General features: G+C 38.5%; 1 protein-coding gene across 2 annotated transcripts in view; it reads right to left on the minus strand.

The window, feature by feature from the left end:
• Nucleotides 1-15,050, minus strand: part of LOC115209221 (forkhead box protein N3) — a 418,284-nt gene that overhangs the window by 298,306 nt on the left and 104,928 nt on the right. For both annotated transcript variants that reach the window (XM_036500948.1, XM_029777488.2), the window contains exon 2: nucleotides 13,905-13,980. In XM_036500948.1, coding sequence (XP_036356841.1) covers nucleotides 13,905-13,971 — 67 coding nt within the window. In that variant the 5' untranslated portion in view covers nucleotides 13,972-13,980. The remainder of the gene's footprint in view (nucleotides 1-13,904; nucleotides 13,981-15,050) is intronic.

Genomic DNA, 15,050 nt, shown 5'->3' on the forward strand with positions numbered 1-15,050 from the left:
CAAGTTAAACCAGCTCAAAACATGCTCTAAACCCATTTATGCTTTTCTTAAATGAAAACAAACAGGAGAATAGATAATAAAAAAAAAAATGATTAAAATCACTTAACTATTTAAGGTTTACACAATTATACAATTTAGTGGCAAGTTTTGATATCAAATATCCACCAGGCCAGATACAAATGTTTCAAAAATGCAGAGGATATTAAACTAAAATGTGCAAAATTATTTAAAACACATACACTGGTTATTAAAATACTACAAAGGTGTTACTAAACCAATATATAACTTTACAAACTAGATTATCTGGAAGGATAAAACATAAACCATAAAAACACTTCTTATGCAGAGATTATTGCAACTTTAACACTTTGGCCTTTGGATTATTCAAGTATAATATTTTTTTACTCTCTTTACTTGTTTCAGTCATTTGACTGTGGCCATGCTGGAGCACCGCCTTTAGTCAAACAAATCAACCCCAGGACTTATTCTTTGTAAGCCCAGTACTTATTCTATCGGTCTCTTTTGCCGAACCACTAAGTTATGGAGACGCAAACACACCAGCATCGGTTGTCAAGCGACGTTGGGGGGGGGGACAAACACAGACACACAAACACACACACATGTATATACATATATACGACGGGCTTCTTTCAGTTTCCGTCTAACAAATCCACTCACAAGGCTTTGGTCGGCCCGAGTCTATAGTAGAAGTGCCATGCAGTGAGACTGAACCCGGAATCATGTGGTTGGTAAGCAAGCTACTTACCACACAGCCACACCTGTGCCTATTAAAAAATTTTAAAATAAATAAATATTTTCTTCACATTGTTTTGAATCAATCAGGCAATATTTTGTAGCCTTGAGGTTTCAATAATGGGAAGGTTTAATTTTTGGAATAACATTGTAGGGTAGGTGTGAGAAACTAGATCTGGCTAGTTTTAACATAAAACAAGTAGATTATTTAGGCTGGATATGGCTGGGCTAAATGCTTAAGGGTTAAAACAGTTCCAATTGTTTCATTTTAGATGTAGCTAAACTAAGAGCGAATGGTAAATATGTGTACATATTTCATAACATTATTAAAATTTAAAACCCACTTTGCCATGCTTGCATGAGTCAAACAGAATTTGTTGAGGCAGATTTCCTACAGCCATATGCCCTTCCTGTTTCCAAGCAAGGTAATATTTTGCCATAACCAGACATGTTCTCAAAGAATATTGGAAATGAACATTTTTTGTAGCATTTAATTTATAATGTAAACATACTGCAGAGTAGTTATATGCACATTTAATATAACTAATCTGCACTATGTTTAAATTATAAATTAAATGCCCCAAAATGATACCATATATTTTGCTTGTCCATTCTCCATTTCTAATGTATATCTACCTGCTCAATGATGAATGGTAAACCAAACTGAGCACTTACAGTACATACTTAAGATGAAAAATTTTATATGTACTGTAAAACTACTTGTATAACAGTATGACGGTAATGCTCACAATCAACACATGATGTCAAGATAAGGGCACACACACACACACAGAGTCTCCATTTATCAAATCCATTCCCAAAGCTTTGGTCAGCCCAAGGCCAGAGTAGGAGACACTTGCCCAAGGTGCCACACGATGTATAGGGAAGCAAGCTTCTTAATAGCAAAGCCACATCTGCACTTTTATATATACTGACATAGATTCACACAACACAAGACACACACAGATACATACAGTGAGAGACAGATAGACAAAGAGGATTGAGCAAAACTAAAGGTCAATGACACAATAACCAAAGTCAAACCAATAAGACTGCCTTTACCTTCCACATACCTATACAGTTGTGATTTCCATTCAAGCAACAATTTTTGCCTTGTGTGCAATAGCAAAGCACGTAGCTCTACTTGCCAGTAATTTTAGGAGGGAGGCTTATAGATTACATCAACCCCAGTACTTGATTGGCAATTTATTTTATCAACTCTGAAAGGATGAAAGGTAAGTGAACCATGGCAGATTTGAACTCAGAAATGTAAAGAACTGGAAAAAATGCTACTGAGAATTTTTTATGTAACATGCTTAATAATGATGATTTCTAACAAGCACAGGACCACACGTTTTTTGAGCTGGGAGGGGCTGACAGTGGATTCGATCACAATATGTGGCTGTTACATATTTTGTACAATGAGAGATTAAGTTAAATAAACAGTGAACTGAGACTAAAATAAGTTTGAACTCACAAAATGCAAGATGACGTAATTAAACATAAGGCTAATTAATGTACCACTTTACTAAATCCATTACCAACTGCCCTTAATAACAAGGTACAGAAATTTATATCAACCCTGGGAAGATCTAAATGAATAAAGTATTTATCATCAAACAGAATTTTCCAATGATGTCCTAAAATTTAAGTAGACATGAAGCCTTGAGCAAGGAGAATTTGGAATCTTACACGAACAACATCACCAAGAATTTTCTCTCTCTATCTCTCTCTCATACACACACTCACTCACACATGCACACAAACATATGTATGCTTCATTAAACACCAACATGCACACTCATATGCAAGACGTATATGCTGACACATCTTCACATACATGTGTGCGTGCGTGCATGTGTGTGTGTGTGTGTGTGTGTGTGTGTGTGTGTGTGTGTGTGTGTGTGTGTGCGCATGTTTAAACAGTGAGTAAGAATGGAGAAAGGAAAAGAAGGACAAGCTAAGCTGTGGTGAACACTCATAGCCATTAGGTGACACAAACAGATCAATAGAGGCAACAGGAAGTGGGGAGGGGCAGAGAAGAATGGGGGCCTGGTTGCTCATGGGTGGTAGAGGTGGGGGAGGGGAGTAATTGTGACAACCGCTGTGGCAGTGAGATAATAGCAAGGTTATGATGGTGATGCTGACAATGCCGGTGTGTTGCTGCTTGTAGCAGTAACAGTGTAGTTTTTGCCAGTGGTGACAGCAACAATACAGGGGTACCAGTGTTGGTAGTGACAACTTAGGGGTAGTGGCTACAGTACAGTGGTGACAGTTGTAGTGGTCAATGATGGGAGTAACCAGGTAGTGTTGCCAGTGGTGATAGTGACTGTAATAGAGACACTGAAAGTGCTAGCTACCATGTTGTGATGACAGTGACAATGTTGTAGTGTCCATGGTGATAGTACCAGTGATTGTAGTAACACTGTAGTGTTGCAAAGTGGTGGTGGTGGTAGAAACAGCACGAAGGCGGCGAGCTGGCAGAAATGTTTCGTCCGCCGCTGCATTCTGAGTTCAAATTGCACTGAGGTCGACTTCACCTTTCATCCGTTCGGGGTCGATAAATTAAGTACCAGTTACGCACTGGCGTCGATGTAATCGAGTTAATCCATTTGTCCTTGCTTGTCCCCTCTATGTTTAGCCCCTTGTGGTCAATAAAGAAATAAGAAACAGCACAGTGTTGCCAATGGTGGTAGAAACAGCATAGCATTGCCAGTGGTGATAAAAACAGCATTGTGCTGCAAGTGGTGGTAGAAACAGCATTGTGCTGCAAGTGGTGGTAGAAACAGCATACATAGCGTTGCCAGTGGTGGTAGAAACAGCATACATAGCGTTGCCAGTGGTGGTAGAAACAGCATACATAGTGTTGCCAGTGGTGGTAGAAACAGCATACATAGTGTTGCCAGTGGTGGTAGAAACAGCATACATAGCGTTGCCAGTGGTGGTAGAAACAGCATACATAGCGTTGCCAGTGGTGGTAGAAACAGCATACATAGCGTTGCCAGTGGTGGTAGAAACAGCATACATAGCATTGCCAGTGGTGGTAGAAACAGCATACATAGTGTTGCCAGTGGTGGTAGAAACAGCATACATAGTGTTGCCAGTGGTGGTAGAAACAGCATGCATAGTGTTGCCAGTGGTGGCAGAAACAGCATACATAGTGTTGCCAGTGGTGGTAGAAACAGCATACATAGTGTTGCCAGTGGTGGTAGAAACAGCATACATAGTGTTGCCAGTGGTGGTAGAAACAGCATGCATAGTGTTGCCAGTGGTGGCAGAAACAGCATACATAGTGTTGCCAGTGGTGGTAGAAAAGCATACATAGTGTGCCAGTGGTGGTAGAAACAGCATACATAGTGTTGCAGTGGTGGTAGAAACAGCATACATAGTGTTGCCAGTGGTGGTAGAAACAGCATACATAGTGTTGCCAGTGGTGGTAGAAACAGCATACATAGTGTTGCCAGTGGTGGTAGAAACAGCATGCATAGTGTTGCCAGTGGTGGCAGAAACAGCATACATAGTGTTGCCAGTGGTGGTAGAAACAGCATACATAGCGTTGCCAGTGGTGGTAGAAACAGCATACATAGCATTGCCAGTGGTGGTAGAAACAGCATACATAGTGTTGCCAGTGGTGGTAGAAACAGCATACATAGTGTTGCCAGTGGTGGTAGAAACAGCATACATAGTGTTGCCAGTGGTGGTAGAAACAGCATGCATAGTGTTGCCAGTGGTGGCAGAAACAGCATACATAGTGTTGCCAGTGGTGGTAGAAACAGCATACAGGTGCTGCAAGTGGTGGTAAAAGCAGCATAATGTTGCCAATGGTGGTAAAAATAGCATATTATTGCCAGTGTTGGTAGAAACAGCATGGTGCTGTCAGTGGTAGTAGCAATTGTTGTACTGGCAGTAACAGTGTAATGGTGCCAGTGGTGGGTGGTAGCAACAGCATTGTCACGTCCGTGGTGTTAGCAGTGTAGTGTTTAGTGTTGCCAGTTGTAGTAGTGACAAGGTAGTGATGTCAGTTTTGGTAACAACAGTGTAGTAAGGCCAGTGACAGTGTAGAAGTGATAGCCATAGTAGTAGCAGAGATAGTGAGTACAATAGTACTCATCGCTGTAGAGAGAAATAGTGCAGCGGTGTTGGTGGTAGCAACAACCAGTGCATTGGAGATGATGATGATGATGGTGGTGGTGGTGGTAGTGTCATGGCAGCAGTAAAATAAGCTTAAAGCAGTTATCTAGTAATTTCCATTCTCAGAGCAAGCAACCATTTCTTTAACACACACACAATACAATCACTCATTTGGAACTAACCAATTATCAAATCTTTCCACAAGGAATTTCTTGAAGTTTTTTTTTTTTTTTTTTGGTTTCCTATTTAGTTTCTATTTTGTTTTATTTGTTCCTCCCCCATTCCTCACCTTACCTATTTCTTTCTCTTTCTCTCTCTACCCCCATTACACTGCACCTCCCCCCATTAAGTTTTCCAAATGAGCTGTTCGAACAACTATTATCTGAAACATACTGCCTGTAGTGGATCAATAAGTTATATTAACATTACCCCCCTTCTTTATTATTGATGTGGAAAAAAGAGGAAAATAAATAATTGGTTTGGATTTAGGCACTTGGCCAGCAATATTAAAGGGAGTAGGAAGGGTTGGTTGATACTACTGACCCCTTGCACTAAAATAGTGCTATATTTTATTGACCCCAAAAGGAAGTAAAGCAAAGCTGACCTTGGCAGGATTTGAACACAGACTGCAAAAACTCAGAAAAAATTAAGTAAGACCTGGTGCAGCCTTCGGGCTTCCCAGACCCCAGTTGAACCGTCCAACCCATGCTAGCATGGAAAGCGGACGTTAAACGGTGATGATGATGATGATTTAGTCCAACAGTCAACCAATTCTGACAATCCACTCCTCTCATATAACAATTGGATCTAGTATAGGCACAAGGCTTGGGTTTTTTTTTTCTTTCTTTTTTTTTAAGTTAGTCTATTAAACTAACCCTAGAATTTTACTGGTATTTAATTTCATTGGCTCCCAAAAAGCATGATAGGCAAAGGTAACTTCAGCAAGATTTGAACTTGTTTGCTTTTTGCTTGCTTCATGCTGTTGCTTGATGGGGCTGGGGATCATCCCAGGTTAGTGGTCCCAGAGACGTCATCATGCGTAAAGTCAACCAGGCCTGCCAGTGCTCTCCATTGCTGGCAGTCCCGTGCCGACTCCTCTGCATCTTCTAAAGTGATGTTGAGTCTCTGGGGATCTTACCCCAACCATGTCCAGACAACAGGTGGGGGTGTGAGAGAGGGACTGCCATGAGGCCTCTTGAACTCAGAATGTAAAAAGTCAATGTGCTAACAATTTTGACAGCTTGCCATCTTAAAGCCAGAAACTGTGTGTGTGTGTGTGTGCACGTAGCAGGAGGGTTGTATTGTAGATTAGATTGACACTGATATTTGATTATTATCATGTTTGCAGAGTTGATAAGCTGATCCAGCAGGGTTTGAACCTAGAACGTAAAACAACAGTTTTAGATAGCTTACAGCATTTAGTATGATCTCCTAACATTTCTGCCATTCCAATCATTTATTTCCATTTGGCGCAATGCCCATACATTTTGAGGGAGGAGTACTTCACAAGTACTTATTTTATCATCAACCCCAATGGGTATTTGAATTTAAAATGTAATGGAACACAACTAAAGAGCATAAAGCATTTAGTCCACCCACCCATCTACACAAATTTCTTAAATTAACACAAGGTTATAAGGAAAGTGGTTGTAGTTAAATGAATCAACTGAAGTACATATGTGTTGGTAATTATTCTATCAACTCTTGAGGGACAGAAGGCTTAGGTGATTCTCGTGGGATCAGAACATGGATGAATAAGATTAAAATCTGGTGTTCTTACATTTCAACTAGTAATTTTTTAACCCTACCAATAGATCACAGCTTGATAGAAGAGAGGTGAGTATAAATGGATCAACAGTGGCCTCTACAAGTAGCCCAATTTTGTTGACCCCTAATAAATGCATATTTGATTCTAAGAAGATTTCAACAGTGAGCACAACAATGAAGCTAAATACTGTAACAATATTTTTTTAGTCCTGTATGATACTATTTCAGATACTTCACTAATAACCTATAAATAATATTGATTTCTAACGTTAGTACAAGGCCACACCTTTCAGGAAACAAACAATTAATCAAACCAATCTAGGCATTTTGCTAATACCTTATTTTGACACCAGAGGGATAAAAAGCTAACATGACCTCAGTGAGATTTGAACTTAGAATGTAAAGAGCTGTAATTAAATAAAAGCCTTTTGTCTAATGCTTCTGCTAATCCACTGCCAATAATAATAGAAATTATTATTAGAAACTAACATAAACAAAAATTTGGTAGGAGAGAGGAATCAGTCAACTGTATGGAGCCCTACCTAACAGGTACATAATTTTATCAACCCCTAAAAGATGAAAAACAAAGGTGATTTTAGTGAGATTTGAACCCAGAGTGTAAAGAACCAAAATAAATAATATAAGGCATTTTGTCCAATGTTTTAACAATTCTGCCAATCCACCACTCAAATAATAATAGTATTAATAATCTTTATTTTAGGCACAAGGCCTCAAATCTTAGAGAAGGGTGCTAGGCAATTACATCAACACCAAAAGGATGAAAGATAAGGTCAACCTTGGCAGAACTTCAACTCAGAATGTAAAGACAGACGAAATACTTTGCAGCATTTCGTCAGGTGTGCTAACAATTCTGCCATCACACACCTTAATGATAATAGCTTCTAATTCATGTGCATGGTTAGCAATTTTATCAATCCTTATCTCCTGCTTGCAGGAAGGATAAAAGAAATAGTCCGCCTCCAGAGGATCTCAACACTTAACATAGGAAATTTCAGACCTTGTGTCTATTTTAGAAACTATTATTATTAATATTACTAGTATTATTATTATTATTATTATTATTATAGACATTGCTCAGTATATAATATCATGAGGTTGTTGATTGAAGATATTGTGTCTGCTGGGTATTTGTACTGCTTGTCAAGTCACAACAAGGACCTCAGACAGACGGTACTTTGCGCAATATGCGTGCAGTTCCAAGTAATGCCAACTTTTGCAATACACCTAGATTGTAGGGTATTTCTAAAGTTTTCAGATGGGTTTTTTTTTCAGATTGGGTGGTATTGAACCCAATGCTCCAATGGCAATAGGGATAACCTTTATGTTTGACTCTTGCAGCTTCCACATCTTAGCGATCTCAATTCTCAGGTCTCCATATTTATCAATCTTTTCTCTTTCATTCATGATGACATGTTGATCTTCTGGCACCACCACGTCAATTATTAGGCATTCTTGTTTGTCCCTCTTAAAGGTTACTATATCTGGCCTTCAGTGCTCTAATGCCTTGTCTATCAGGAATTCAAAGTCCCAAAGGATTTTTGCATTCTGCCTTTCGTCCATTACTTTTTCCAGTGTATGCTGGTGCCATATTATTATTATTATTATTATTATTAACAACAACGAGTGAGAGAGCAATGCATACCATCAAAGTAACACTGGGGCACACATATAAGAAGCCCAATATACCAGTGCTCCACAACCAGTATGCCGCAGCACACTGGTGTATCACAAGATGATACAAGGTGTGCTGCAGTGTAACCTGAATATTATTTTTTCCCCTATACTTTTAGTTATATTTCAGGTTCAGGTGTGCCACCAAATTTTGTGGAGCAACTGCAATATACTCACCATGACTACCCATCTGGTAAGGGTACAACAAGGACATGCATCAAAACCATATGTGCATGACATTGTGATCTCATATGAAGATAAACAGCACATGTCCTTTGCAGGTGGGGTCCAGTTAGAATTTTATTCAGGTCAAGTAGTCCATCCTGCTCAAAAGGTCCCTGAATAGGGTTTGTTTAAAGATGATGAATGAAACACCCATATTTCCAGAGATGAATTATTCAAGCCCAAAAGCATTCCTCTCAACACATACCATCAGCCACTAAGGGACATGCTCATCTAGTAATGGTCAAGTGACTGACAAACAAATCTGTGGTACTGAGTAGAGTATTTGCTGTAGCTCATCTTTTATACCAAGACAAAACATATACATGATAACACTTCCAACCAGTTAAGGATCAGAAACCATGAGAGCCACTAACTGGTACTGCATCAGGACATTTATTATCATAATTATTGTTATCATAATTCTGCCAGGGTCAACTTTGCCTTTCATCCTTTCAAAGTCAATAAAATAAGTACCATCATGTACTGGTGGTCAATGTAATCGACTAGCCCTTCCCCCAAAATTTCAAGCTCTGTGCCAATATCAGAAAGGGTTATGATCGTCATTATTATTATTATTATTATTTAAGCAACGAGTAGAAAAAACAGGAATGTACCACACTAAATATATACATATTATGGTATTTAGCTGCTTCTTTACATTCTGAGTTGAAATCTTGCCAAGCTCAACCTTATCTCCCATCCTTTTGGGTTTGATAAAGCAAATAGCAGCCATGCAAGGAGGACAAGCCATTTGACTATATCTTTTGCCCCACAGAGATTTGTAAAGAAATCAGTAAAGAAATAATTAATATCATAGACATGGATTAATGCACACACACACACACATAACCACAAACATACAGAAACACAAAGTCATAAACATACAATCACACACAAACACACACACACACACAAAATTGATTGTAATTTCAGAAATTTTTGATTAAGTTTATTTAGAAAGATAAAATCAATTGGTATTCCTAATGTGCCAGAGAAATGGGGAGAGAACTGAGATTTAAGAAAACACACAAGAGAGAGGGAGAGAGGGGGGAGGGAGGGAGGGAGAGAGAGAGCGAAAGGTGACAGACAGACAGAAGAATACAAACAATACACATGAAATATAATTGTCATCATTTTACAACCATTTTTTCACACTCGAATGGATTGAGGTGGGTTGCACATCGCACCAAGTACTGTGGTCCTTTGTTGTAGGGCACACACAACAATTAAAAAAATAATAAATAATAAGTCAACACTTGGTGCATAAATCATTATTCTGCTGTGGTTTAAATGGCTGCAAGCCCTTTCCAACTGATATAATCATCCAGAAATGAGAGGCACAATGATTGAACTACATTTACTGATCACTTAGTCAGAAGTTCAAACTTTGCTACAGCCATAAAAAGTATTTTGTTTTTAGACATAGTACAATATACTTCTCAGATAATCTCACACGTTAACAAGTTACATGTTGACCAATTAACACTTCTGATATTAATCTACCTAACATAATATAAAACCTCTTGGGCTTCATAGAGGCAAAGTGGCCAAAGCCAGTGGGCCTCAAGGAGGCAATGACAAATTTGAGCATTGGGCCTCGAGGAGGCAATGACGAATTTGTTTGTCTGTCTGTTGTCTCACAGCATTCACACAGGATGGATTGAGCTGGCTTCATTCATCGTCAATGCTGCATCTCTCACAAACGCCGACTGGACCTGGCGATTTGAGGCAATGACAAATTTGTTTGTCTGTCTGTTGTCTCGCAGCATTCACCCAGGATGGGTTGAGCTGGCTTCATTCATCGTCAATGCTGCATCTCTCACAAACGCCGACTGGACCTGGCGATTTGAGGCCAACGACCGCGTGATCTCCAACCACTACTCATTCCAGCATGACCGAGACCTTTGGCATTATCCCATGCTTGAGAAGAAGACCCATTAAGTGAGGTGAAATCGTAGTCATGGCAGATACTGGTGTCACGCAACTGGCACGCATGCTGATGGCACATAAAAGCACCCATTACACTCTTGGAGTGGTTGGTGTTAGAAAGGGCATCCAGCCATAGAAACCATGCCAAATCAGACTAGAGTCTGGCACAGCCTTCCAGTTTGCCAGCCATGGTCAAACCATCCGACCTATGTCAGTATGGACAACAGACGTTAAATGATGATGATGATGATTCTGCCTCTGGCATGAATGTGTAAAGAAGTTTCATGGTTTCAGGTTCAGTCCCACTGAACAGTACCTTCAGCATCCTTAGTTAAAGCAGTGATTTTTGTGACTGAGGGCACTTGAGAGAGAGAGATGAGGGGCTGAAGAGGATCGAAAACCTAGCAGGTAAATTGCCATGTTAACCCTTTAGCATTCAGATTACTCTTTCAAATGTAATGCTTACTTATTCACTTTGCTCTGAAATGATAACACACCATTTCATATGTTTGAGATTTCAATGATGTGATTATTTAATTTTTTAATATGATGTTACAGAGTAGGTGTAAAAGGTCATAATAGGCTACTTTGAACAGAAAACAGGTAAAATATTTTGGCCAGATGGATGTGGCCGGTTTAAATGCCAAACGGCTAAACTGTTTAAGCTTATCCAACATCATGGCAAAGAAAGAAGAACTATATGGACACAAACACTAATTTGGCTTCTTGTTAACAAATAGAAGAGAAGCAAAAATTCCACTGGTGTTGGTGTAAAGGAAACTGGCATTAATCAGTTAGAGAACCCAATAAGTTAAAAGATCATCGGAGGTATTTTGCCATTGTAACTAACAGCGAACATATACTATCTATCATCATCATCATCCCCTTTTCTATACTACTTATTGAAGCAGATTTTCTACAGCCTGATGTCCTTCCTGTTGTCAACCCTCACCTGTTCCTAAGTAAAGTAATACTTCCCCATAGCCAGACACATTCTTGCAGAATATTGGAGATGAATGAAACTAGCATGTGAAGTCAAAGAGACACAAACCTACACACACCCACACATGTATATGTATGTGTATATAGATAGATAGATAGATAGATAGATAGATAGATAGATAGGTAGATAGATAGATAGATAGATAGATAGGTAGATAGATAGGTAGATAGATATATTATACACACACACACACAGCAGGCTTCTTTTAGTTTTCATAACCAAATCCACTCACAAGGCTTTCGTCAGCCCAGGGCTAATGTAAAAAAACACCTCTTGCTCAAGATAATAAACAGTGAAATTAAACGTGGAACTGTGTGGTTGAGAACCTAATTTCTCAACCATATAGCTTTGCTTGCATCAGTGTATATGAATAGCAGACCATTACGAGTAACAGCTGTGCTAAATAAATTTTTCGATTTAAAAAAGAAAAAAAATTTTTTTTTAGTTATAATGTTGAGTTCAAGTTTTCCTACAGTTCGTAAGCTGAGAATATCAATAATACCACAGACCAGTTAATTCTACAACTACCAGCCAAAACATATATATCTATATATATATATATACACACAAGCACAAATGCTTGTACACATATGTATATTAAGGTGTAGCAGAATAAGAAAAATCCTGTTTTTAGATGATTACTTAAAGAAAAGCAAAAAGAAATCCTGCAAGTAAATAAATAAATAAATAAATAAATACAAATAAATAACAAAAAGACACAAAAAAAAATCTATGGAAATCGGATAGATAGGAATGAGATTTTAGATTTTAGAACAACATGAACATCCACAGAGCACCCATACTGTCTCCTCAACTACAATGGGAAAAGATTGGGAATATTCGTCAAAATGACAGAACACTTAACAGCTAAAGACACAGAGAGAAATCAGGTAATCCTTAAAGACAGGAATACCATAATTGTGATTGAGTACTTACTACCTAAACAGAAACAGTGTATCAATACTTAGTGGAGAGAGAGAGAGAGGGAGGGAGGGAGAGCAAGCAAGTTAAGAATACAAGGAGTCGGGGGGAAACAAGGAGAATATAGATGGGGGGGGCACAACTAATGCAATATTATTATCATAAATAAAAATAATAATAATAATAATAAGGAAAACAATAATAATGAAAAATGTATTTCTTCAACAAAACTTAGGAAGGAGAGGAATCCTGAGTGCTGAACTAGAGGATGACAAATATTCCCCTTTTAATAATGACACACGCACTCAACATTACCTTTTTTTTTTTCTCCCTGTGGACAAGGAGCAATCCTCATGGAACCCAGAACGATCATGTCTCATATCAGTAAGTTTAGCCTCTCAGGCTTACACTAAGATATACAATTTTCAACACCCATAATGGTTAATTGGGGGGAAAAAAACATGTAATAAAACCATTCATCTCCCCCCCCCCCTCGCACCACACATAGATACACACACAAGACATAATTTTATATACATATATATATATATATATATTGCCCTTGGGATATAGAGGAATGAATCTAAATATAGCAAAGTAAATAAATTCTTTAGCATTTGTCAGCCAGCTAATATCATCATCATCATCGTCGTCATCATGTTTGCTTTCCCAACCCATACCAGCATGCAATCAGACATCAAATGGTGATGATATTGTTGACGCATCATCCCGATCTAGTTTGGTTTTTAGTTGGAGTTACTATCCTCCAAGGCAGATCCGAAAACATCTCAATCTCACAATCCATTTTTAATATGATTTCTAAGGCTGGATGTCCTTCCTGTCACCAATGATTCTACAGAGTACTGGAAGTATTTTATCATGGCAAGGCCTTTCTATCTATGTTGTCTCCATATGCTCACTCACCAACAAGAATTAAGCCTTTTTGGAACCAACCTCTCTGAGGCCACCTTTAGTTCTGTGGCACAAACTTTCTCTTATAATAAAGTGATCTAATTAAAACCTTCCATTAAAATTTCTTGCTTATTGGTTAGGAAGTGTGGTCAACCACAGAAACCATACCAAAGCAGACACTGGGACACAGTGCAGTTCTTGGACCCATCAGAACCTACTAAACCATGCAACCTATGCCAGCATGGGACATGGATGTTGAATTATAGATGATGATGATGATGATGGTGATTTTACCGAATTCTTCCATTATTTTCAAATGTAATTGAAACAATGGTCTTTTTCTTTTCACAGAAATATGATAACAAAAGGGTTAAACAGTCCCTGCTTCCCTGTATTCTACTCATTTGAGAGAGAGAGAGAGAGAAAGGAAGGGAGGGAGGGGGAGTCCCTACCAATAAAATAGGAAGATAAATGAAAACTTCAGCAGATTACATAAAAAAAATTTGTTAGAGGGCAAACAAAACAGAAAACAAAAATACAAAAAAAAAAAAAGAAAAGGAAAGCAATTTACTTGCAACATTTCCAAGAGCACCATTTGTCATTTTCAGTGGGTTTAACTCCTCCATTAGAGGCAGCATCAGGAAAGGCTGAAATAAAACACAAAAGATAAATAAGATATGTGTGTATATGTATATATATATATAGAGAGAGAGAGAGAGGGGGGGAGAGTTTACATTGATTACATGTGCAGAAACAAGGGATTTATAGTTTTATCACAACAGCAGCAGTAGTTAAAGGAACAGACGGAAATGAAACTAGGGAATAAAATATACACAAGTGGGTTTATATTTCATATAAAGAATTCCTCGGAGAAAGAGAAGTCCTCTTTTTATGCTTTTTATGCTTACTGCCTTTGAGAGGGGGAGAGAGAGAGTGTGTGTGTGTGTGTAATTTAGATGTATGTTGCATACATAAATGGAAGGAACCTGTACATGGTCACTCAATTCACTAGAAATAACAGTCAAAATCTCCCTTAAATCACATTACTCTTTAAATAGAAAAACACATGCTAGAGTGGATCTCAACCATTTTTTGCCTATGGGGACCCCTTTGATTCCTGTTTTGGCCTACTGGACCTACAAAGCCATTCACTGTATATAAAAAAGAATTTACTGTAATTTTGCAAGTAGATATTAAGAAATGATGAAGCATTGAAGGCTGATCTCTAGACACTACTCAAGAAGACCCATCCGCCACAGCAGAATTGATACTGATGTTGGTGCCACATAACAAGCACTAATGCTGGTGCCATGTTAAAAGCACCCAGTACACTCTATGGAGTGGTTGGTGTTAGGGAGGGCATACAGCCATAGAAACCATACCAAAACAGACAATGGAGCGTGGTACAGCCCCTGGCCTTACCAGCTCCGGTTAAGCCAGCCAACAAAATCTTATATAGGGAATAGAAATGAATTAACCTAGAGAATATGGTTACTGGACTACAAACACAAAGGATTTTAGTTCAAACCCACTGAAGAGACTTCAATGTAACCCTCAAGAATAGGTAGTATATACCTGGAAAATACTACCCAACCTCCCATAGGCAACCTCACAATCCATTTTTAATATGATTTCTATGGCTGGATGTCCTTCCTGTCACCAATGATTCTACAGAGTACTGAACTGGCAATGTTTCTACAGCTGGATGCCCTTCCTA

Source organism: Octopus sinensis, linkage group LG3 (assembly GCF_006345805.1).
Source record: "Octopus sinensis linkage group LG3, ASM634580v1, whole genome shotgun sequence".
NCBI classification, from domain to species: Eukaryota; Metazoa; Mollusca; class Cephalopoda; order Octopoda; family Octopodidae; genus Octopus; species Octopus sinensis.